The sequence below is a fragment of the Lepidochelys kempii genome, chromosome 3 (assembly GCF_965140265.1).
Source record: "Lepidochelys kempii isolate rLepKem1 chromosome 3, rLepKem1.hap2, whole genome shotgun sequence".
NCBI classification, from domain to species: domain Eukaryota; kingdom Metazoa; phylum Chordata; order Testudines; family Cheloniidae; genus Lepidochelys; species Lepidochelys kempii.
This window is the reverse complement of record NC_133258.1, coordinates 106,195,234-106,222,106: the sequence shown is the minus strand read 5'-3', so window position 1 is coordinate 106,222,106 and position 26,873 is coordinate 106,195,234. Positions and strand designations below refer to the sequence as shown.

The 26,873-nt window shown below is 43.8% G+C and overlaps 1 protein-coding gene across 1 annotated transcript in view; it reads left to right on the top strand.

Annotated features, from left to right (window-relative positions):
- Nucleotides 1-476: 476 nt before the first annotated feature.
- TXLNB (taxilin beta) overlaps nucleotides 477-26,873 on the top strand; it is a 53,809-nt gene continuing 27,412 nt past the window's right edge. The window contains exons 1-3 of the mRNA XM_073335218.1: nucleotides 477-918; nucleotides 4,627-4,718; nucleotides 15,591-15,761. Coding sequence (XP_073191319.1) covers nucleotides 477-918; nucleotides 4,627-4,718; nucleotides 15,591-15,761 — 705 coding nt within the window. The remainder of the gene's footprint in view (nucleotides 919-4,626; nucleotides 4,719-15,590; nucleotides 15,762-26,873) is intronic.

Here is a 26,873-nt window from a genome sequence, read left to right as displayed (position 1 = left end):
CTGGGCCCCGCTGCACCATCCCGAATGTTCCTCCTTGCCCCACCCTCAGAGGGGCACCCCACAGTTTGGGAACCTCTGGTGTAAAGTGAAGCTGCCGCAGTCAGCTGGGAAAAAAATGCAAGTAGTAAAACAAGTGGCATACAGTACACTCAGAAAGCACAGTAAATTAGATAATATCTGGTTTAATCGTCTGTGGTATCACTGGCAATGGGGATAAGGATTTTTTTTTAATGTTAGTTTTATGTGGGCATTTTCCATTTTTAATGTACAAAATTTGCTTTTTTCACTGGGGATAAATTGCCTCAGATACTAAAGTTTTTTACATGACATATTTATCAAGTAACAGAAAAACACATTCCCCTGTAACCTAGACAAAACCACTAGTGTGTTGTGTGATATTTGTGTACTATTAGATGGCTACATTAATTTGTTAATGTTAAACTTACATTTGTGTGCTACTAGGTACTACACCAAGTATGGAGAATAACCAGTCCACTGATCTCAAACCTGAACACCAAGCACTCGCTCCTGCAAATGGCACTTCAACATCACCTAATCAGAATGGCCTTGAGAAACAAGACTGTGAGAAATCCTCTCCCAAACCCCAGCCCCCGGAGAATGAAACAAGTGTTCAGCCTGAAACAACAGTTTGTGACATATCTGAAGAGCTGAGCCGACAGCTGGAGGACATTATTAAAACCTATGGGTCTGCTGCTAGTCTAGTGGAGAAAGAGAGAGCTGCTAAAGGAACTGACAGGCCTGAGAAGGGAGAATCATTCAATAACGAGGATGGAGACTATGACGATGCAAATGACGAGAGCGAGAAAGAGCAGATAGCTACCGGGGATGCCTCAGGAGCAAAGGAATCCAGCATAAATAAGGAGCAAAAACTGGAAAAGAAAATCCTGAAAGGGCTAGGTAAGTATTTATGTAACTGAAATGCAGCCCTTCTATGAGTCATTGCTTAAAACAGAAAAAAGAAACACTCTGATCTATGTTGAGTCCCACATTAAATCTCTATTGGTCATTGATAGTAAGAATTTTCTGGTTACGTGTGGAGAAGTGTGACTGTTGTTGCAAACTTTATCTAGTTACATATGTTTTACATAATTATCCAAGAAATAAGTTTAGGCTGCATCAGATGTTGAGCCTTTTAATGGCACAGACACTCAGGAGAATATTATACAATATTGTGCCACCCAACTAGCACTTTTTTCTCCTAGTCAATGCAGTTTGGAAGTTGTGGGTTGGAGAATATGCTGGGGTGAGAGGTGTTACCCAGGGTTTTGCTGAATCCAAAGTTCTCGGTAACTTTACTCTTTGCGAGGCAGTGGCAGGCAATAAATCAGTGAGGACACAGAACGTCTGGCCGATAGATTGTTGATGCAAGCAGGCAAACAAAAGTGCTTTCACTCAAAGCTTCTACTTTATTTAGTCTCCAGCACTTACACAGGTTAGCAGAGCACCCCAAATTAACCCCAGATTGAGGGTTGAAGGTCTTCAGTGGATATCTGTAGACTTCCAGTGGCCCACCTTCCATCTGCAGGGGAACTTGAGAGGTGTCCGAGAAATGTCCAAAGTATCCCAAGTGAACAAGTGTCCACTGAGCTCAGATTGTTTCCTTTTTTTATACCCAGTTTGTTAGTATTACCATGGCTTGTTCATCAAAAAACCTGTTGAGCAGAAGTGTGGAGTTCTCCAGCTTGTCAGGCAGGGAATTTTCCAACAGTTAACCAGCTGTATTTCACATAACCATAGTTAACTATTGCCAGACTTTCCGTCTTGCTTCAGCAAAAAGCTCAAGTCAGGATGGCACAGGGCCATCTTTACTTCTCGTGGTCACTCACTTCCCTCTGCCCTTCTGGTCAGTTAGTTGTGCTAAGGTCTCAGAAACAGCCTTTCTAGCTGTTTTCAGCAATGAGCATAATAATTGATATTCCAGCTGCAGGCAGTGGTCCAGGCATGTTACTGCGCTCTGGGCTACCAAAAATCTCCCTCTCCTATTAGGTGTACCTTCAGAAAAGGAAAATCTGATCATTAGCTTATACTTCAACAAATCTCTCCTCCCCAACTTCTTTGAAATAGCTTATCAATAATAATGACAAAGTGTTTGTTGCAACACTATGAGGATTGGTCATGAGAAAAATTGCAGAACCAGTTGCAAAGTCAAACTGCAAGGCATGCAGATTTCTGTGTGATGTTTTACCCAATAAGCTTTTGGAATTGATGCAAAAATATGTAACAAATCCATGTATTACATATATGCAGACAACTCCCTGGGCATAGAAATCAGGATCCTCAGTTCCAAGACACAGGGTTCTATTATTTGAGCTAAACAAAAGTCTCTGCTAGTTCTTCCTACTATCATGGCTTTCAGATTTCTGTGGGCCAGCCACTAGAGAGCAGTATAATCACATAACAATTTAGCCAGCATATCATAGACATACCCATCCACCCTCAGCTCATAGAGACATAGCTTGTCCTCAAGTCTCTGAGCTTCCCAGGAATTCAAATCCAATGTCAGTCCATAACAAAACCATCAACACAACCAATAAAGAATGCGATTGCCGGTTCTGACTGCAGGCACATGAGATTGAGAATACCTGTGCAAAGTGAGTGTAAAGATCAGATCAGAGTTGTCCACTTGCACCTAATTTGCACGCAAAGGGTCATGGCTGCTATCGTGGTGTATGAGGGCCAAAACAGTGGACTTTTCCTACAGGGAGTACACCCGGAGTTAAAAAGATGTCCAGCTGGTGTAAAGCTGGTAAATTAGCTCCCCTCGCAGCCTTTGGAATAGGAAGAGTACTGTGGGAACAGAAGGGGCCATGACCACAGCATACTATGCTCCAACTATGCTCAACTGCACACAGCCCCGAAGGGACCTTTTGCAGGCTGGATGTAAATTAGAGCAGCACTAATGCTGCTCTAATTTATACCAATGGTCAAAATTGTCCCCAAACAGTACCAGAATATTGGTGTTACAAAGGTGGGTATAAAGTATTTAGTTGTCCACCTCAAAGGTGGGTGTGGGTTTAAGTCTGGCAATGTATGTACAGTGCATTAAAGATATAGGGCTAGATTCTCTCTTGCATCCGAGATTCCACATGGGGTCAGGGAGCCAGATGTGGCTACCTGAATGCATGGGCAAGTCTGCACTGGTCCTCGATAGAGTAGCCTGGGGGCTGCTTCCATCTATGCTAATGGCATGTGGTCACAGATGATCAGCATAATGGCATACAATCCTACCCTGTCCCTCCCGCACTTCAGCAGACCCCCAGCATGAGCTTTCCCAGCACCAGCATGCCCCCTATACTAGGCAAAGAGGATGACACAGCACCAGCTAAGAGTATCCACCTGCTGAGGGAATTCTTATATGTTACAGCCAGAATCCAGCCCTTTTGCACCATACAAAGACTCTGGCCCAGAAATCTCTAGGGTAGTACTGTGCATATAACCCAATCACTTTACTAAAAAGTATTGAATAAAAATTGTTCATGAGCAGGGATCCTAGAAATTCGTTTGCCATGGAAAAAAATGCAGAAAAATGCAGAATTTGGGTTTTTACAGGAGGATCTTTAGGTTTTAAAGTTTGTGAAAAAATAAAAAATATATTAACTATTAACTAAATTTTATTGAAAATACCAATGTCATTTATTCAATGCGTGCAACCTCCCCACCTGGTGGTTGATTTTTGAATGTGCTTTAAATTTACACAGCTAAACGTACTCCAATAAACTGCTTCCGGGAATAAAGGTTACTCCGTTGCGTATAGGGGGTTCGTGCTTTAGTGCATCTCAAATTTCACTTCAGCTTCCAGACGTGGGTAAGAAAGGATGCCAAAAACATTAAAAATCACCCTAAATCATGTCACTGAGTTTGGCAAGGACAAATTTCATGTGGATGGTAATGGGCTCTTCTGAACTTTATGCAGCACGGCTGTATATTATGTTAAAAGGCAGATAATTGTAGGACACATGGAAAGCGCTAAGCAATCAATGAAAAGAAATGAAAACAAGAGGCTGAAACAGCAGGGCAATCGACAACAGTAAAGAAACACTGACTGGATCATTCTATTAATTTTATTTTATTATAATGATTGATGGCACTGGTAGGCTTCAAACTCTTAAACGTTGTAAATACATCAATAAAACATTGTGTTTAACTGATACCTATATATATTGTTGCTAGGAAAACTAAAGTTCAGCTTTTCATTTTAATTCTAGAAAAATGCAGATTTTTATAGTTTCTTATTGGAGAATTTTGGTTTTTGTATTATAGAAAACTAGGATCCCAGCAGATTTTCAAAGGCAATTAACTCCCATCGACTTTCAATGGAATTTATGCACCTAAGTGTGCTTTTGAAAAATCTACACCTATAGCGAGAAAACTGTTCAGGACCAAGTTCTAGAATGGGATCAAGTTCTAGAAATGTTTGTGATCAGCAGGCTCTGTTCATGTCTTTCTTTAAAAAAAACAAAAACAAACAAGGTGAAAATTATTCCTCTCATACCAAGAGGTTTCATTTCAAACTGATTCTTTTAGATTAACACATCAAACAGCCTATTTCCTAACAGCATACCATATACTAACTGCTGTCTCAATCCTCTGTTTCTTTTTTTTAAGGGAAGGAAGCCACACTGCTGATGCAAAGCTTGAGCAAACTGAGTACACCAGAAGAGAAGCTGGACATGTTATTTAGGAAGTATGCTGAGATGGTTAGTATAGTATTTGTTGACTTATGTGAGAAAAAATAATCTATACCTGAAGCAATAAACAAGATGTGCAATGCAATATGCTCCGACTTTATTCTGTATAAAGTCTTTTATACAAACTGTGTCTCAAAACACTTTTCAGGGTTAAATAATAAATCATAGCCGAAGAAGAAGAAAAACTAAAGGGCAAGGACCAAAAGATATATTTTCAGAGGAGAACTGAAAAGAGATGGAGAGTTGATGAGGCAGAACATTGGCAGTTTAAATGAAATATGTACCAAACCTTTTGGTAAAGTGCAGCCGAATTGAAGACATGGATTTTGCCAACCAGCTGTGAGGCTACAGCCATGATAAAGAATTAACATCTACTGCAGCTGAAAAAGGATTTTCTCCTTATTAAATTTGCATATTTCCTACTATTCCTAGTCCTGTTTAAAGAAGACTAAACATTATTTTTTTATACTATAGGTATAAGCTTATTTACCAAGGACCAGAACAGTTGTTTCTAATTCCATGTATTCTCTCCTCTTCATTTCTCAAGATTTGCCTGCCCCCTCATCACACAAGCAACTTTCACAAGAAGATTCTGAGCACATAGTTTAGGTCAGAATCTTATCTCATATACATCAGAGTAGCTCCACTGATTTTCTATTCTGGATGTAACTGGGTAGAACTGATATCAGGCCTGGGGCCAATATCACTTGTAACATAGGAAAAGCTAAGGAAAGTATCTTTGACACAAATATATAGGTGGCAGGCTTGTTCCCTACTTGCACCTCGTGTAATTATTTACATCTTTTCAGAGTGCTTGTAAAACCACTAGGGGCCTGATTCTCCTTTGCCCTGCTCCATGTATTATTAGCACCAGTGCAAAGTGGATGGACAACACTACCACTCTGATTTGGTAGGGTTTTATACCCACACTTCACATGTGTAAATTACTACACAAGCTCCCAGACAGGAGAGAAGTGGGCCCTATAGCTACCATCCAAGTGCCTGATCCTGCAGTGAGCTCCCTGCAGGCAGCACCTCTGCACTCTCTCCCATACAGAGCCCCATTTAAGTCAGTGTGGGCTGATTTTCAACATAAGTAAACTGGGTCCATGTGAACGCAGTGATCTTCCCATGCTGAACTAATTGTGGGATCAGGATCTAGTTCATCCTCTGTGTAATTCTATTGGCTACATTTGGCCCAGTGTGGGCACCAACAAAATAAGAAGAATTAGGTAGGTACATTGATTGATTTAGGAGCAGGATGATAAGAGACCTGATGAAGAACCAAGAAAAATCAGCCATAAAAATGTTGTGGACTAAATTTGCCACACTGTGCAAGGAATTTGCCTGGTGACACCCGTGATCATGTACGATGAACATGGAGGGCAGTAGTAAAATAGGCAGCACTTGCTACTGGACAGCACTTTAGAGAGAAAATTTCAGGGAACACTAGTCTTCATTCTCTCTTAACTCTGCCTGCTGCAAACACTTCAATGCAACTTTTGTTAAATCGTTTTTCTCATGCACATTTAGAGATATGCTGAAGTACCAAGGTTTGGAAAAGAATCTTCTCCAAAGTTCAGGGGTGTTCATTTCTGGGAGTTGGCTTTAGATCCATCTCTAGAATATTAAGGATAAGGAATCAGAAGAGGTGTGACCGAGATGGGTAGAGATCCATCTAGTTTTGTTTGTGTAACTGAAACAGCAGTTCTGTGAAAACTGGCTTATCGTAACACAAAAGTGCGCAAACAGCAAGGTGGCCTGTGATTTGTGACCCTTAAAATTGTAGGAATCAGCGATTTCATACACTGGAAACCTGCCTACTAATATCCACTGTGCTTAGGAAAACCAATCTTTGTGAAAAACACTGTTAAGAATTCCAATTACATCACCAACCAAAAGTCTTGGGTTTTGATGAAACAGAGAGCAGGTCAAGTTTGTACTTTAAACAGCTCTCTAAAAACCAGAAAACAATAAAAGTTAACAGCCTATCGCATTTGACAGCCTGACTTCCTCAGGCAATGATTTTCTCAGTGTATTGGTTCCTGCACTGTTTGCTTCCTAAAACAGATTAAAAGAAAACTGAGAAACTGAGCATGGCTTTGCACTATCAAACCAACACACACTGGAGATTAGTGGAATCCCTGCTTTCAGAAGTGGGTGTTACTATGGACACTCCACAGCTAAGAATGACTGACATTCCTAACTTTCCATTTCCTTTCTTTTGAGACTGATATTTATGTGTGTGTTTGTGTATGTATATATAATTTTTAAATAGGAAATTATACTCTGGTGTTAAGGATCTTTTAAAAGGAGTGGAGACAATTTAGGCATCATTTTCTCAATAATAATATACAGAGCTTTTAAAAACTAATTAAGTTGTAATTATGAGTAGTTTAAGAGCTACGCAGGTGGTGTCGGAGAGAAAGCTTTGGATTCTTTGACCATGGGATGGTTTTCCAAGAAGGAGGAGTGCTAGGCAGAGATGGGCTCCACCTAACGAAGAGAGGGAAGAGCATCTGCACAAGCAGGCTGGCTGACCTAGTGAGGAGGGTTTTAAACTAGGTTCACCGGGGGAAGGAGACCAAAGCCCTGAGGTAAGTGGGGAAGTGCGATACCGGGAGGAAGCACGAGCAGGAGAGCGCGAGAGGGGAAGGCTCCTGCCTCATACTGAGAAAGAGGGACAATCAGCGAGTTATCTCAAGTGCCTATACACAAATGCAAGAAGCCTGGGAAACAAGCAGGGAGAACTGGAAGACCTAGTACAATCAAGGAATTATGATGTGATTGGAATCACAGAGACTGGTGGGATAACTCACATGACTGGAGTACTGTCATGGATGGATATAAACTGTTCAGGAAGGACAGGCAGGGCAGAAAAGGTATGGGAGTTGCATTGTATGTAAGAGAGCAGTATGACTGCTCAGAGCTCCGGTATGACACTGCAGAAAAACCTGAGAGTCTCTGGATTAAGTTTAGAAGTGTGAGCAACAAGGGTGATGTCGTGGTGGGAGTCTGCTATAGACCACCGGACCAGGGGGATGAGGTGGACGAGGCTTTCTTCTGGCAACTAACGGAAGTTACTAGACTGCAGGCCCTGGTTCTCATGGGAGACTTCAATCACCCTGATATCTGCTGGGAGAGCAATATAGCGGTGCACAGACAATCCAGGAAGTTTTTGGAAAGTGTAGGGGACAATTTCCTGGTGCAAGTGCTGGAGGAACCAACTAGGGGCAGAGCTCTTCTTGACCTGCTGCTCACAAACTGGGAAGAATTAGTAGGGGAAGCAAAAGTGGATGAGAACCTGGGAGGGAGTGACCATGAGATGGTCGAGTTCAGGATCCTGACACAGGGAAGAAAGGAGAGCAGCAGAATACGGACCCTGGACTTCAGAAAAGCAGACTTTGACTCCCCCAGGGAACTGATGGGCAAGATCTCCTGGGAGAATAACATGAGTGGGGAAGGAGTCCAGGAGAGCTGGCTGTATTTTAAAGAACCTTATTGAGGTTACAGGGACAAACCATCCTGATGTGTAGAAAGAATAGTAAATATAGCAGGTGACCACCTTGGCTTAACAGTGAAATACTTGCTGATCTTAAACACAAAAAAGAAGCTTACAAGAAGTGGAAGATTGGACAAATGACCAGGGAGGAATATAAAAATATTGCTCTGGCATGCAGGAGTGAAATCAGGAAGGCCAAATCACACTTGGAGTTGCAGCTAGCAAGAGATGTTAAGAGTAACAAGAAGGATTTCTTCAGGTATGTTAGCAACAAGAAGAAAGTCAGGGAAAGTGCGGGCCCCTTACTGAATGAGGGAGGCAATCTAGTGACAGAGGATGTGGAAAAAGCTAATATACTCAATGCTTTTTTTGCCTCTGTCTTCACGAACAAAGTCAGCTCCCAGACTACTGTACTAGGCAGCACAGCATGGGGAGAAAGTGACCAGCCCTCTGTGGAGAAAGAAGTGGTTCGGGACTATTTAGAAAAGCTGGAGGAGCACAAGTCCATGGGGCTGCATCCGCTGCATCCGAGAGTGCTAAAGGAGTTGGTGGATGTGATTGCAGAGCCATTGGCCATTATCTTTGAAAACTCATGGCGATCAGGGGAGGTCCCAGATGACTGGAAAAAGGCTAATATAGGGAAAGGAAGAAGGAGGATCCAGGGAACTACAGGCCAGTCAGCCTTACCTCAGACCCTGGAAAAATCATGGAGCAGGTCCTCAAGGAATCAATTCTGAAGCACTTAGAGAAGAGGAAAGTGATCAGGAACAGTCAGCATGGATTCACCAAGGGCAAGTCATGCCTGACTAATCTAATTGCCTTCTATGACAAGATCACTGGCTCTGTGGATGAGGGGAAAGCAGTGGACTCGTTATTCCTTGACTTTAGCAAAGCTTTTGACATGGTCTCCCACAGTATTCCTGCCAGCAAATTAAAGAAGTATGGGCTGGATGAATGGACTACAAGGTGGATAGAAAGCTGGCTAGATTGTCGGGCTCAATGGGTAGTGATTTATGGCTTCATGTCTAGTTGGCAGCCGGTATCAAGCGGAGTGCCCCAAGGGTTGGTCCTCGGGCCAGTTTTGTTCAATATCTTCATTAATGATCTGAAGGATGGCATGGATTGCACCCTCAGCAAGTTTGCAGATGACACTAAACTGGGAGGAGAGGTAGATACACTGGAGGGTAGGGATAGGATACAGAGGGACCTAGACAAATTAGAGGACTGGGCCAAAAGAAATCTGATGAGGTTCAACAAGGACAAGTGCAGAGTCCTGCACTTAGGACGGAAGAATCCCATAAACCGCTACAGACTAGGGACCGAATGGCTAGGCAGCAGTTCTGCAGAAAAGGATCTAGGGGTTACAGTGGACGAGAAGCTGGATACTAGTTAACAGTGTGCCGTTGTTGCCAAGAAGGCCAATGGCATTTTGGGCTGTATAAGTAGGGGCATTGCCAACAGATCGAGGGATGTGATCGTCCCCCTCTATTCGACATTGGTGAGGCCTCATCTGGAGTACTGTGCCCAGTTTTGGGCCCCACACTACAAGAAGGATGTGAAAAAATTGGAAAGCGTCCAGCGGAGGACAACAAAAATGATTAGGGGACTGGAACACATGACTTATGAGGAGAAGCTGAGGGAACTGGGATTGTTTAGTTTGCGGAAGAGAAGAATGAGGGGGGATTTGATAGCTGCTTTCAACTACCTGGAGAGGGGGTTCCAAAGAGGATGGATCTAGACTGTTCTCAGTGGTAGCAGATGACAGAACAAGGAGTAATGGTCTCAAGTTGCAGTGGGGGAGGTTTAGGTTGGATATTAGGAAAAGCTTTTTCACTAGGAGGGAGGTGAAACGCTGGAATGCATTACCTAGGGAGGTGGTGGAATCTCCTTCCTTAGAGGTTTTTAAGTTTTTAAGGTCAGGCTTGACAAAGCCCTGGCTAGGATGATTTAGTTGGGGATTGGTCCTGCTTTGAGCAGGGGGTTGGACTAGATGACCTTGTGAGGTCCCTTCCAACCCTGAGATTCTATGATTCTAAGAGTAAAAGTAATATGAGTTCAGTTATTTAAAAGAGGGAGGAGGAGTAAAAAACCAGAATATTCAGAGTCAATGTTAAACTTAAAAAAACCAAAACCCCAAATATCTACAGAATATGGGAATGAACTGTCAAACGCACCAAACCCCTGTTCCCACGCCAGCCTTCTTTGTTTCTTTCATACTTTGCAAGATGTGTTATTTTTGGGCTAAGAATTTTTTCTAAGTGCTCTAAGGACTCCACAGCCATAGCCGGTTGATATCTTCCATTTGGAAACACCACTGCATTTGTACAGTTTGCAGAGTATTGAAAATTTGCCTCACAGAACATTGGCTTTATAATTGGTTTTATGCACAAGTGTCTCTGATGTTATGTGTGATGCTTCATCACAAAATTGAGCTGTGCTCTTTTCAAGTAATGCCCTAATTTAACAACCTGGGTGATTTATACTGACTTTGATGGGGGTTAAGCACATACTTAAAGAGATCTCATGGCTGCAGCATAAGTTAAAGCAGGACCGGTCCTGCTATAATTTACTCTCCACTACAGTCAATCACAGCTTGAAAATATGGGCTCATACCACCAACTGCCCCTGCAGAGGAGAAGCTTTGAAGAATCTATCAGAAGAGAAGCACAAAAGCATTCATGCTCTGCTGCCTCTCGAGATATAACTCTGACATACATTAGCCATGATGATCAGGGATGCAACCCCATGCTCCAGGTGTCCTTGTGCCTCTGACCCCCAGAAGCTAGGACTGGACAGCAAGAGATGGATCACTCACCAATTGCCCTGTTCTAGTCATTCCCTTGAAGCATCTGGTACTGGCCACTGTGGGAAAACAGGATACCGGGCTAGATGGACCACTGTTCTGACCCAGTATGGCCGTTCTTCTGTTCTTATGACATTGCTAAAGTGAATAAATTAACAAAATTAACCAAAGGTTTTGCTGACAAATGCTTATGCTATTTACTCTGCTCTACCAGCTGTGCTCTAGTCCAGCACAACCCAGTAAAGGTGGTTTGGATTAGTGGAGCAGGGTGTGGTTTATCTTAATTTTTCCCCACAAAGCATTGTGCCAAACTCCCTTGTGGTCAGTTTACACTCTTAAGGCTCTCCCTATCTGGAAAAAAAGGCTAGAACCTTAGCGTGAAATCCTAGCCTCACCAACATCAACAGGAGTTTTACCATTAACTTCAGCGGGACCATGATTGCAACATTTTTTATTCATAATATCATTACTGAAGGCTCAGGTCTCCAACTGTCATTTGTTAACCTTTACAAGTCCACTGAAATATGATGGCCATTCTGTCATTCTTAATTTGCCAGTGAGTTACTGCCCAAAGATTCTTCTTCAATTTCAAAATAAATACCATCTTCTCAAGAACTTTCAAATACAAGTTTCTAGGGCAAGCCGTTTTTATGAGATGTAGCAAAAAAGCAGCAGAAGAAATTCCAAGTCATGATTAAGACCTAATTCTTTCTAAGTCCAGTGTCTCAAAAACAGCTTGACTGAGTCATCTACGATTTGGACAAAAATATTATCTGCTGGGCACAGGTCACACATGCAAAATCTGAAGCAAAGAGAATTTTTGTTATATTTTTAAAAGGAGAGGGAAAGTGGGTCAAAAATCAGGCTTATAAAGGAAAACGAGTCTCAGCCTTAATTATAGAGAGGCTACTGACTCTCTATAATGGTAGAAAACGTATTTCAGCAAGTGCAGTCTGATCATATGTAAACACAGTTTTGGGCTACATATAAAAATATGAATATGTATAGTGAAAGTTGGACATAAGATGCAAATATATTTGAAGCAATGGAAGTATAAAACAATATTAAGATTGTCCTCTGGTTTGAGCTACATATCATTTCACTTAGTGAACTCTCCTTGTCATGCCGTTTTAGTGTTTCAGAGGCCATTCTGTGATATTTCTGATAAAATAGTGATTCACAGTGTCTTTTTTTAAACCAGACAATACTATTCACAGGGACATGGCAAGAAAAATGAACTACTTGTGGAATATACTTTCAGTGCTACATGTCTTTGTTCACAACATGATCCCTGTGGTGAAGAGTGGTGTTGTGTAGCATCAATAGAACAGCAAAGACCCTATCTGACTTCTTGAAGTCTCTGGCACTTCTCCATTTATAGGGTCAAAAGTCTGCTTGGTGTAGGGTGGTAATTTTGTTTGTTTTTCTGGTAGGTATTACGGAGTAGAAAGGGGAATCAGTAACTACCATTCTTATGGTGGAAAGACTTTGTCCAAGGAGTATTTTGTTGGTAGGGGATTGTGAGGTCAACGTTATTCACAAGTTTCTTCAGTGAATAATTCCTGGCCTGTAGAGCATTCCAGTTGTGGATATTGAAACTTAGATTAATTAATAGTTGAATAGATAAATCAGTTTCCACTGCTTTAATTAGCCACATATCATGTGGTATTGTTTCTGTTCACAGATTGGGTGATTTACGTAACTAATCAACACAGTCTAAAATTCAAGTTTTATATTCTATTGTAATATTCGCAACTCACATCGGCACTGTATTGGTCAGTTGCATACGTCAACCATCAGGGAACATAAATAATACCATGTAACTTATGTAACCGACCAACGCAGTGCAAATATTGAATTGTCTACTTTATTGTAGAATGTGCAATTCCCGTTAACTGTAACAGGATCAGGTGTCTCTCAAGAGCCCCTCATGGTCAAGGTTGCTTCAACAGCACCCTGCCTCGGTTTCCCTTATTCCTGAACACCTTAATTAAACTCCACCAGGCCAGAGTCCTTAAACATTTCCCTTTTGGGTCTAATTTTCTGACATAGACAATTGTTCTTGGACAAAGCCTTTCCACCCTAAGAATGGCATACCCAGATATCCCCTTCTACTCCACAGTGCCTACCAGAAAAACAAACAGACCCATCACCATCCTACCCCCCAAGCATACTTTTGACCTCATAAAGGGAGACACGTCAGGGGCTCCATGAAGTAAACTGTGGACTTTGCTACTTCTATTGGTGTTGGACAGCCCCACTCTTTATCACAGGGATCAATTGCACTGTGAACGGACAAAGAAGTGTAGCACTGAAAGCAGTGCTCCACGTGCTGTTTGCTTATCTTGTCACGTTCGGGGCTGTAATTCAGATCAGTGAGAGGTTGTGTCGTTGCTTCTTCTGTAACCCTGAGTGCCTTAAAATGCTCTGCTGCTGTAGCTCTCCATCTGGACGCTCCAACCCTGCGTACAAGCATGTACTGAGTCTGTGTGAGTTAAGCAGCCCTGGTTCAGCAACTCTGACTCCAGCAGCCTGCTTGTCACACCACAGCCATGCTCAGGACTCCACCAGCCTTGGTTACTACTAGTCAAGTGACTCCAACACTTGACTAGTAGTTCCCAAATTTCCCCAAAACCATCTGTCCTGAAATGCCCAGCCCCCTCCTGGACTACTCAGAAGAGTAATAAGGTCTGTTGCTCCTTTAAAGAGACAAAAGCACAGCAGTTTGTTTCTTTAAATAGTGTTAACAATCACTTCAATTCTAACAAGCACTGGGTTGATTTAGAATAAAAGTAAAACAATTAATTTTATTTAATCAAAAAGAGACAGGGTATAAAGTCAGAAATGGTTACAAGCAAATAAAAGTGAAAAACACTTTCTAGTGACAAAGTCTTAACAAAACTACAGTCTTGATTCAAGGTAAGACTCTTACCTTGCTCCTTCCAGCAAGATGGCGGACCAACCCATTAGTCAGGATCTCCCACAAAATCCAAAAGTCTTGGTTCCCTTGTCTTCTTGGGTGAAAAATAACTTGGGATTCTTTGCCCATCTCTTTTATACACCAGTGAACTTTTGAAATGTATCCTTCCCAAAGTCCAGTGCCTCTGCTGTGAGGAAAAGTGCCATGGAGTCCGATGGAGAAAGTTCCCTCCTGGTTTCTTCCCCGCTCATGCTTTCTACAATGCAAAGTGATCTGTCCCTGCAGGCTCCAATATGCCAATGGCTGATCACTTGATTATAATTACTAGTTGTCTGTGATTGTACCGGAATGGAAGCATAGGCATTTTCTTTGCCTGGAAAAACCCTCTTTCTCCACTCCCCAGATTTATCTAGTTCAAATACATTTTAGTAACATCATACAGAGGGAATTCATAACTTCACATATAACATGAACACAGGCATTTTACAGTGATACTAATAACCACTGTATTAGCTTTCATATGATACTTCATAAGGCATATTTTGTATAAATATTATTGCAGTAGTGCGTAGAGTGTGATTACAGGGGTGACTAACTCAAAACAAACTCAATCCTGGGGCTTCTCCCCTTTTCCCAAAAGAAGATCCAAGCAGGAAGGGGTGGAGCAGGGGCAGGGCCTATGGCAGAGCCCGGGGTTGAGCAGTGAGCCTCCCCCAACACATTGGAAAGTTGTCGCCTGTAGCTCCAGCGCCGGAGTCGCATATTAACTTCTGAAGAGCTGCAAGTAGCTCCGGAGCCACAGGTTGGCCACCCCTGCTCTAGCACAACTGGGCAGTCATAGGTGCACTGGATCCCCTCCTTCTTAAAGTAGCCACTCACCCTGTCACAGTAATGAACAGCACCAATCAAAAGTACAGTTGTAATTCTACGATCAAATGCACCACTAAAACGTAGTTGTGGCAAATATTTGGAAGTTCACACCAAATACTTACTTCAGCCAATATAGTATGATATTATTTTTTGGTGCCCTAAAGGAATTTGTACCGCTAAAGAATGCACTGCCAGTGACAGCAGAAACCCACAGAAAGGCTACATTTTTGATTACCAAGGGCTTTTATTTCAACAGCTGCTTGGGTATCTAGTAAATTTTTGAGTTTTGTTGCTTTCTGGCAGTGATAAGTGAACAAGGCCTGTCTGAAAGACCGCTCTACTTCTCACAAAGCCACAGTATAAAATGAGTAATCACTGAGTTACCTCATGACAGGGTATGAGAATTCCCACTGCATAAGGCTCCAGTGATTGCCCCAGTTTTAAACAGCAAAACAGAACAAAAACATTCAAGCTTGGATCTGGCAGACTGAAGAAGAAAGGGTTGAAACGGGAGGACAGAATATTAAAAATTACCTTCATGCTCCCCCCATCTACATGCGCGCGCACACACACAAACACATCATTCACTGGGCTATTGTACAGATTGTGATTTTACTGCCAGTAGTTTGCCTCTCTTTACTAGGTGCTGATATAAATACAAAAAACTCTCCAAACAGTTATGAAAGAGGAGGAACTTAGTTAAAAACCAAAGAGCGCATTTTCTTTTCCTTCTTTTCAATATACTGCATTTTTATTTTTACCTACATTTTGCCCCTGTGTCTTCAGCTGGAAGAACATCGTGCTGAGCAGAAAAAGCTGAAGTATCTACAGAAGAGACAGGCGCAGATCATCAAAGAGAAGGACCAGCTGCAGAGTGAGCACAGCAGAGCCATCCTTGCCCGCAGCAAACTTGAGAGCCTCTGCCGGGAGCTCCAGAGACACAACAAAACCCTCAAGGTTAGTAAGAGGCCTCTCAAACTATACAGCAGGATATATGCCCCATACTGTGTGGGCAGGCTCAGAAATGTTACTATGCTGTTCAAACATCACACTGAAAAGATTATTTACATTAATGTACACAATATGCAATTATATACCGTAGGCCTCATTCCTGCTTACATTAAGGCCCTTTACTCAGTTCTGGCTCTGTAAAAGGGCCATTAGGTGAGTGTAAATGACATTTTCACCAATTGTAATCCTTATTTATGCTGTCAGAGTGGTGCAAAGGGCCCTTTGTGTGAATGACACACAGGGTATGCTTACAATGCAATCAGAGGTGTGACTGAAGACTGTGTAGACATACCTGAACTAGCTCTGAAGCCATTGCAGCAAGGGTGGCAGCATGGGCTGTACAATCATGCCTGGAACCCTGGGCAGCTACTCAAGTGGCTAATCGATGTTGCCACCCTTTCTGTCATGTAATTCTTGTACACAGTAAGTTGCAGGACTACTGCTAACAGTTCAGACTCTTGTGCCAGATGTGGACAGGCTACAGAGATTCCTTTACAGAGAGAGATACATCAGATGTGCCTGCCATGAGATCCTTTAAATCAGCGTTTCTCAAACTGGGGTCTGTGGACCCCTGGGGGTCCATGAAGGTACTCCAGGTGGTCTGCGGGCCTGGCTGATCAACTCCATCCCCCTCTCTCCCTCAACTCCTCCCCTCCCTTCCAGTGCCTCCTGCACACCGGGAAGCAGCTGTTCAGCAGTGTGAAGGAGGCATTGGGAGGATGGGCGAGGAGTGGGGATGGGGCATGCTTGTGGGAGGGAGTGGAATCATGTCCAGGGTGACCAGCCCCACTGATCAACTCCTCCCCCTCCCTTCCAGTGCCTCCTGCATGCTGGGGAACAGCTGTTCCCCAGCTAGGAGAAAGGCGGGGGGAGCGAGGACCGGGTGTGCTCTGGGGAGGGGGAAGAAAGACACAGGGAAGAGGAGGGGCAGGGGTGAAACGGGGTGGGAAGAGGTGGAGCCTTGGGGGAAGGGGTGGAGTGGGGGCAGGGCCTGGGGCTGAGCAGGGGGGCTTGCGGGTCTGTGAAAAATTTTAAATCAAAATGGGCGTCCTCGAGTTGCTAAAGTTTGAGAACCGCTGCTTTAATGCATTGCTAGTCTCTGGCTTATTACAAACTCAGGTAAAGTATGTTTCACACAAGACCACCTAGTGGCAAAACATTATAATGCAGCTTTATATTGCACTATATCTCCCCCTTTAAGTTTTACATTCCAATCATTTACAAAATGTACACTAGGACACGGTCTTTAAAGTTCAATATGGATTAGTCTGTTAAGTGTCTCTGAATCATACTGGTTTTCTAATTACACAACCCGAACACGTAACAACTCGATCATCTGGCTATCCATAGTTGCAACAACTGGCCATGGTTGGTTTGGAATCTGTGTCTTTTTTTTCTTGTTATGTACCTACTATCTGCAGAGTTTGCTCTGTTGATTGTGATCTCTCAGCAACAAACTGTAGTTGTCAACAGTTTCTGCTGAACTCTCCATGTTGGTTTCAGTCACATATAATCTGGGCATGAAGGGTTTTTTTCCCCTTTACAATAGCTAGATTTCTCCATCCTTTTTCTCCATTCAGCTTTGACAAAAACACAATCATGTTCTACACCCAGCAGTTCTCTGAGTTACCTCTGTTGTAAAAGAGTTTAAGCTCTTTCCTTTTTAGCTGATTCGGCTACTCCCTTCATGTCTGGCCACTTTGGAGATATGACTTTGGAAAAGAACCTAACAGTAGTTCTGAGGTCTTCCCATCAGGAGTTGTATTGGATTATATAGGCATTGATCTGTAAATCAGAAGAACAAGGAATGGATCTTCCTGTTGTCCGAACAGCTCTCTCAGACTCTCCATTTGCTTGTGAGTAATGTGGGCAGCTAGTAATATGATCAAAATCATATTTCAGTTGGAATTACTTATATTCTGCAGTGGTGAATTGTGGTCCATTGTCTGTCACTAGTTGTTCTGGAATACCAAAATAAGCAAAAGTGCACATCAGTTTCTCAATAACACTAAGACATATTATGTCTTTCAAATACATTTCTATATACCTGGAAAACTACCAACCAGCTAATGATGGCCTCTGAATTAGCATAAATTTGCAGCTAGTCTCTTCCAAGGCCTGTCTGGTAGAGTTGTTATTCTATGTGACAGGTTTCAGAGTAGCAGCCGTGTTAGTCTGTATTTGCAAAAAGAAAAGGAGTACTTGTGGCACCTTAGAGACTAACAAATTTATTGAGCATAACCTTTCGTGAGCTACAGCTCACTTCATCTATGTGGTTCAGCATTGCCTCTTAAAGTTATTTTACTGGATCTCCTTTTAAAACTCCAGTATCATCAAATACTTCATTGAGTTCTTCCACCTTTCTCACTAGTCCCATCATGGCTGCCATACAGAAGCTGAGAAGATCATTGGTCTTTAATCCTTTGATCACATGCACTTTGAGTGCAAAACTTTTTCTTTTTTTTTGGAGGGGGGGTATGTTGTTTCTGTGGGGAATTGGTCTGTGCAGTTCAGAATACCTCCAGGGCTAGTCAGAGATGTGTCAGGTGACTTCAGCTCTGGGAGGTGCTGAAGGTGATTGTAAGTCCCCTCTGATAATATGACTCATGTCTGCTGCTGAATCAATAGTCTTTCCATGAACATCCAGTTTCACTCTCCAGGTGGGCTCTGTGTCATCACACATGATAAAGCCCAGAAACTATGGCTCTTGATTGCCTATAATATGAGTCAACACCCTAACTGCTTTAGTGCAGCAAATTGCTGCACAACGTCCATATTTTGTGCATTTATTACATATTGCACCTTTGACTGGACATGGATCCCTGGGCTATGAATTTTCCCATATCTTATGCATTTAGTCCAAAAAGTATGTAGTTAGCCTGGGCTATATCCCTCTTAGTCTCAGAGGTCCTATGATAATTACTTTTAGCCCTCTTTACAGCTTGCACCTGGACCAAAATAAAAAAAAATTTGCACCAAATCGCACCTGGAGCTGAAGCTAGCAAGAGATGTCAAGAGTAACAAGAAGGGTTTCTTCAGGTATGTTGGCAACAAGAAGAAAGCCAAGGAAAGTGTGGGCCCCTTAGTGAATGAGGGAGGCAACCTAGTGACAGAGGATGTGGAAAAAGCTAATGTACTCAATGCTTTTTTTGCCTCTGTCTTCACTAACAAGGTCAGCTCCCAGACTGCTGCGCTGGGCATCACAAAATGGGGAAGAGATGGCCAGCCCTCTGTGGAGATAGAGGTGGTTAGGGACTATTTAGAAAAGCTGGACGTGCACAAGTCCATGGGGCCAGTCGAGTTGCATCCGAGAGTGCTGGAGGAATTGGCGGCTGTGATTGCAGAGCCATTGGCCATCATCTTTGAAAACTCGTGGCAAACGGGGGAAGTCCCGGATGACTGGAAAAAGGCTAATGTAGTGCCAATCTTTAAAAAAGGGAAGAAGGAGGATCCTGGGAACTACAGGCCAGTCAGCCTCACCTCAGTCCCTGGAAAAATCATGGAGCAGGTCCTCAAAGAATCAATCCTGAAGCACTTGCATGAGAGGAAAGTGATCAGGAACAGCCAGCATGGATTCACCAAGGGAAGGTCATGCCTGACTAATCTAATCGCCTTTTACGATGAGATTACTGGTTCTGTGGATGAAGGGAAAGCAGTGGATGTATTGTTTCTTGACTTTAGCAAAGCTTTTGACACGGTCTCCCACAGTATTCTTGTCAGCAAGTTAAGGAAGTATGGGCTGGATGAATGCACTATAAGGTGGGTAGAAAGCTGGCTAGATTGTCGGGCTCAACGGGTAGTGATCAATGGCTCCATGTCTAGTTGGCAGCCGGTATCAAGTGGAGTGCCCCAAGGGTCGGACCTGGGGCTGGTTTTGTTCAATATCTTCATAAATGATCTGGAGGATGGTGTGGATTGCACTCTCAGCAAATTTGCGGATGATACTAAACTGGGAGGAGAGGTAGATACGCTGGAGGGGAGGGATAGGATACAGAAGGACCTAGACAAATTGGAGGATTGGGCCAAAAGAAATCTGATGAGGTTCAATAAGGATAAGTGCAGGATCCTGCACTTAGGACGGAAGAATCCAATGCACCGCTACAGACTAGGGGCCGAATGGCTAGGCAGCAGTTCTGCGGAAAAGGACCTAGGGGTGACAGTGGACGAGAAGCTGGATATGAGTCAGCAGTGTGCCCTTGTTGCCAAGAAAGCCAATGGCATTTTGGGATGTATAAGTAGGGGCATAGCGAGCAGATCGAGGGACGTGATCGTTCCCCTCTATTCGACATTGGTGAGGCCTCATCTGGAGTACTGTGTCCAGTTTTGGGCCCCACAGTACAAGAAGGATGTGGATAAATTGGAGAGAGTCCAGCGAAGGGCAACAAAAATGATTAGGGGTCTAGAACACATGACTTATGAGGAGAGGCTGAGGGAGCTGGGATTGTTTAGTCTGCAGAAGAGAAGAATGAGGGGGGATTTGCTAGCTGCTTTCAACTACTTGAAAGGGGGTTCCAAAGAGGATGGCTCTAGACTGTTCTCAATGGTAGCAGATGACAGAACGAGGAGTAATGGTCTCAAGTTGCAATGGGGGAGGTTTAGATTGGATATTAGGAAAAACTTTTTCACTAAGAGGGTGGTGAAACACTGGAATGCGTTACCTAGGGAGGTGGTAGAATCTCCTTCCTTAGAGGTTTTTAAGGTCAGGCTTGACAAAGCCCTGGCTGGGATGATTTAACTGGGAATTGGTCCTGCTTCGAGCAGGGGGTTGGACTAGATGACCTTCTGGGGTCCCTTCCAACCCTGATATTCTATGATTCTATGATTGTAAGCTAGTTTCTTGTCTTTCAAGACTGGCAAATAGCTCTTGATTTTGCTGTTTGACCAGTTCAGATACTTTGCTATTTGAATAGCTGCCTGTAGGGTTTTCTGTTTTTAACTGATCATAGAGCACGTAGATAAAAACTTTCAAAGCAGCTGCATTCTCAGGCCCAAAATCACAGTTTTCTGCTAATGCATGTAAAGTTCTGATAAAAGATTCAGCAGATTCCCCTGTTTATTGAATTCTTTGGTGAAAACATGCCCTTTCATAAATCACATTTCCATGAGGTATAAAGTATTCATCAAACATAGCCAGAAACCTTTCACAGTCATCTCTGTGATTCTCTTTAGTAAAGGTAAAATACTTAAAGATGTGCTCTGGGTACTTTCCCATCGCATAAATTAAAGAGCATACCTGGATATCTCCAGTTTCCTTATGGAGTTTGGTTACATTGTGAAATCTTGCAAAATATTGCTTCCAGTCTCTCCATTCTTAAGGTGTATCAAAGCTGAAGTTCTCTGGGGCCCTAAAGAGTGGCATGCTGATAAAATAGATCCTGAAAACGTTGTTGCTTTTTTTCAATGTGCAACCTTTGTTGCTGCTTTCCTTCTGTTTCTGTTCTCCTCTGCAGTTAGGTTGCCTTTACTGCTGACATCTTGTCATGTACCACATATGAACTAGTTACAGAGCTTCCACCACAGAGAGAGATACAGAGAGATTGTGATGGGATGACTATCCCACACTTACCCTGCAGAGTTTAATGCAGGCCAGATGGGCCAATTAACCCATCAGGTAGCTGATTAAGGAAGCTCAGCTGGGCAGGATTAAGCATGGCCTATAAAGCCCAGGAGCTGAAAGAAGAAGGGGTAGCTGGGAAAAGGTAGACACTCCTAGGAGAAAGGGAGGCATAAGTGGAGACTGCAGTTACTACCTGGGAGAAAGGCTTTGGGGAACTGGTAGGCCCAGGAAGAAATGGGGAACCAGTAGTAGGAAGTAACCCAGAGATAGAACAGTGATGCCCGAGAGAGGAGGCCTGAACTGCTGAGCTGAGGGCCCCTGGCTGGAACCCAGAGAAGAGGGTGGGCCCAGGTTCACCTACCAGCCATTGGGCAAGTAGCACCAAGGCAATGAGTGGGAAGACTGCCTAGGACTATTGGGGAGCTAAACCTCCCCTGGAAGGGGTGAACATGGACTGTGAAACAGCTGGAGGGCCAAGCCACAAAGAGGATATTACAGGTCCTGAGGCTGTGAGGGGGCTGCAGGTGGACAGCAGAGACAGAGTGACGGTGTACAAACCGCAGGCAGGAGGCATCAGCCTTGAGTTAATCCCCAGACTACCACTCACCAGTCTGGCTGTGAGTGGTGCGCACCATGACAGAGATGTGTTCTCTTTAAGACACACTTTAATGCACTGACAGGTATAGCCATTGAGGTATATGCTCCGATAAGGCATATTACACATTGCGCCACTTAGTGACTAAACAGCATAATACAGTTTAGCATTTCTCTACGCATTCTGCCATGGCATCACTGCTATTGTTATTCAAGCTAACTAGATCAAAGCTAGCTCAGGTATTTCTACATGTGTTGTAGTCACAGCTCTGATTGCAATGTAGACATACCCTTAGACTCAGTATGTTTTATATATTATATATGTGTCTCCATAACAAAATAAGCACTAGTGATTTGCTGCAGGAGACTCACAAGGAGCTATTGGGTATTTTGATATAATTTGGGTGCTGGGATATTTTGAAATGACCATTGAGGATGAACCAAGCCAAAAAGTCAGTCTTATTTGCCTTGAGGATGAGAAAGATGTTGACCTAGTCTGCAAAAACTGTCTGAAGTTACAGTATCTGTGTGAGAGAAATTTTAATGTGTGTCAATGGGCTCAGATTCAAAGTGTGTCTGTAACTTCTTTGGTGTATTAGGTTGTCATGGATTCATAGGGTCTGGTCTATGCCCCAGGCTGTAACCAGTCCCTTGGGAGTGACCCCTTTAGTGTGCTCGTCCCCAAGGATCCACACAGTTCCATAGGGGAAGACCCATGCCTCCAGGACTCCTAAAGTAGGCCTTCAGGCACCAGCAATCCATGGCTCCCTGCAGTGAGTCCAGCCAAACCAGACTCCTGTGGGAGACTTGGTCTATGCCCCATCAGGGTTCAGGGTTCTCAGTGAGTATCTATAGTGACACCAAGCAGCTTTTTCAAACAAGTTAACAATTTATTAGTCACCTAGCATACAGAATCTGAAAGTCCTTAGGTTAGCACAGAGAGGCAAAGGTTAAGAGAGTTCAGCCTGGCCAATGCCAGGCCGGGGCTCCCTTCAGCCATCTAGGCTCTCTCTCCATCTCCATCCCTTTGTCCTTAGTTCCCGGTGTTTGAGTGTCTCTCTCCAGAGGCCAGTTCTCACCCAGCTTTTCCTTTTGTCCTCCAGCTGGTGCCTTTGCTCTGCCTTCCTTCTGAGAGGTGGGGAGGAAATTTCCTTCCTCTTGGTTGCTGATTGCTATGAATGTCCTGGCCAATGTCCCAGTCTTTCCAGGTTCTCAATTGATATGCTTTTCAGCCAGTCCTTTCATGACCTATCCATACCACCAGAGACAGTATAGTTACACAAATACTTCATGTCTCTTACTTTGCCCCAACAGTAACATTTTGGCCCTTTATACTCTGAGCATAGCAAGGCAAAGCATGGAGGGAATCTCAGACACACGGGAATCATAAAAATATTACTAAAATTCCCATTTTTCACATATGCCACTTAGATGTGAAATCTACAATAACCATGTTTCTTTAAATATCTTATTTTCTATTAAAAAGGCTCTGTTGCTAATTTTCCTGCTAGTTGTTTGTGAATACCTATAAATAATAAATATTATTATTGTTATTACATAAAAAATCTCTTCTGATCATTTTACCTTAAACCAATATCAGGCAGTTTTAAAGTGACTAAAGTATGTCCACGCATAGTTAAACCAGTGGAAACCCTAAGTATTTTTTTTAAAACCCACCTTTAGTTAAACCAGAGCAACTTTGTGTGTAGAGCAGACCTAATAGTATGGTGAGAGTAGATATGGAACTGGTTGCATTGTTGAATATCATAAATGACATCTCAGTAGTCAGATACTTCTTGATCTCACTATGACTAGGGTAACAGAGTTTGCTCCCTATTTTTGCATGGGGCATAAGTAGTTAATAGGGCCTTTTACCCTTAAACCTAGTGAGACTATCTCCAATATCTGTCACCTTTTAAACCATTTTACTTTGGAACTGGGTGACCAGCCAGGCAAACTTTTGGCTATTATTATAAAGCCAAATTCTGTCTGGCTTCAGTACTTGCCATGTGAACACACAAAACACAATTACACCCATAGCAAGAACCGAGTGTAAGTCTGTCCCCTAAAGGGGATAGAAGTTTAAAATTTGGCCACTACTTTCTTAGCCCTGGTCTCCACTACGAGTTTAGGTCAAATTTGGCAGCATTAGATCAATTTAACCTGCACCCATCCACACGATGAAGCCATTTTTGTCGACTTAAAGGGCTCTTAAAATTGATTTCTGTACTCCTCCCCAACGAGGGGATTAGCGCTGAAATCGACAGCGCCAGGTCGAATTTGGGGTAGTGTGGATGCAATTCGATGGTATTGGCCTCCGGGAGCTATCCCAGAGTGCTCCATTGTGACCGCTCTGGACAGCACTTTCAACTCAGATGCACTAGCCAGGTATACAGGAAAAGCCCCGGGAACTTTTGAATTTCATTTCCTGTTTGGCCAGCGTGGTGAGCTCATCAACACAGGTGACCATGCAGTCCCAGAATCGCAAAAGAGCTCCAGCATGGACTGAACGGGAGGTACTGGATCTGATTGCTGTATGGCGAGATGAATCCATGCTATCAGAACTCCGTTCCAAAAGATGAAATGCCAAAATATTTGCAAAAATCTCCAAGGGCATGATGGACAGAGGCTACAACAGGGACGCGCAGCAGTGCCATATGAAAATTAAGGATCTCAGGCAAGCCTACCAAAAAAGCAAAGAGGAAAACGGCCACTCTGGGTCAGAGTCCCAGACATGACACTTCTATGATGAGCTGCATGCAATTCTGGGGGCGGGGGGCCTCCCACTACCCCACCCATGTCCGTGGACACCTGCAAGGGGGGAGTCTCCTGCAATAGGGATGAGGATTTTGGGGACGAGGAAGATGAGGAGGAGGAGGAGGAGGATAGCGCACAGCAGCAAGCAGAGAAACCGTTCTCTCTGACAGCCAGGAACTGTTTATAACCCTGGAGCCAATACCCTCCCAACCCTCCCAAGACGGGCTCCCGGACCATGCAGCTGGTGAAGGCACCTCTGGTGAGTGTACCTTTGTAAATATGATACATGGTTTAAAAGCAATCATGTTTAATGATTAATTTGCCCTGAAGACTTGGGATGCATTCGTGACCAGTACAGCTACTGGAAAAGTCTGTTAACGTGTCTGGGGACAGAGTGGAAATCCTCCAGGGACATCTCCATGAAGCTCTCCTGGAGATACTCCCAAAGCCTTTGCAAAAGGTTTCTGCGGAGGGCAGCCTTATTCCATCCTCCATGGTAGGACACTTTACCACCAGGCCAGTAGCACGTAGTCTGGAATCATTGCATCACAGAGCCTGGCAGCGTATGGTCCTGGTGTTTGCTGGCATTCAAGCAACATCCCTTCTTTATCTCTCTGTGTTATCCTCAGGAGAGTGATCATCCCAGAGAATTGGGTGGGGAGGGGGGTTTAGTTGGGTTTGTGCTCCACGTTAACCTGAAAACCGCAGCCCCTCCTTTTAAATGGCCAACCCAATGGGTGCTTGGTATGGGAAAGGAGGGCGCTGCTGTCTGAAACCATTCCCACATGTTATGAAGGTTGAAGAAGCTGAAAGACTGTGACTTACCATGGCTGCCTGCAAGCCGAATTCTGTTGCCCGGCCCTGCATGTGTGATCTCTCACACCAAACCGGCAGGCCCTCAATATAAGAGGCAAAATGCGACCATGTACCAAAAGCTACATAATGTTAACAGCTTGGTTCACTGTGAAAGAGTCTACCCATTGTTCTCTAAAATATGTCTTTTTAAATACTACTCTCCCTTTTTTTCCTCCTGCAGCTGCAAATATTTCAACGCTCCCCCTATCATCTCCATCCCAGAGGCTAACACAGATAAGAAGGCAGAAAAAAGCACTCATGATGAAATGTTCTCTGAGCTCATGCAGTCCTCCCACACTGAAAGAGCCCAGCAGAATGCGTGGAGGCAAACAATGTCAGAGTCCAGGAAAGCAGAAAATGAACGCGAGGACAGGAGGGACGAGCGAGATGAGAGGTGGCGGGAGCAAGATGAGAGATGGCGGTAGCGCGATGAGAGGAGGCAGGATGCAATGCTGAGACTACTAGGGGATCAAACTGATATGCTCCGGTGTCTGGTGGAGCTGCAGGAAAGGCAGCAGGAGCACAGACTGCTGCTGGAGCCCCTCCGTAACTGCCCTCCCTCCTCCCCAAGTTCCATAGCCTCCTCACCCAGATGTCCAAGAACGTGGGGTGGTGAGGGGTCCTCCGAGCACCCAACCACTCCACCCCAGAGGACTGCCCAAGCAACAGAAGGCTGGCATTCAATAAGTTTTGAAGTGCAGTGTGGGCTTGTCCTTCCCTCCTCCCCTCATCCACCACCCCACCCGGTGCTTCCGTCCTCCCCTATCCTTTCTGGGCTACCTTGGCAGTTATCTCCCTATTTTGTGTGATGAATTAATAAAGAATGCATGAATGTGAAGCAACAATGACTTTATTGCATCTGCAAGTGGTGATCAAGCGGGGGGAGGGTGGTTGACTTACAGGGAAGTAGAGTGAACCAAGGGGCGGGTTTTCATCAAGGATAAACAAACACAACTGTCACACTGTAGCCTGGCCAGTCATGAAACTGGTTTTCAGAGCTTTTCTGATGTGCAGTGCACCCTGCTGTGCTCTTCTAATCGCCCTGGTGTCTGGCTATGCATAATCAGTGGCCAGGCAATTTGCCTCAACCTCCCACCCCGCCATAAACATCTCCCCCTTACTCTCATAGATATTGTGGAGCACACAGCAAGCAGCAATAACAATGGGAATATTGGTTTCGCTGAGGTCTAATCGAGTCAGTAAACTGCACCAGCAAGCTTTTAAACGTCCAAATGCACATTCTACCACCATTCTGCACTTGCTCAGCCTATAGTTGAACAGCTCCTTACTGCTGT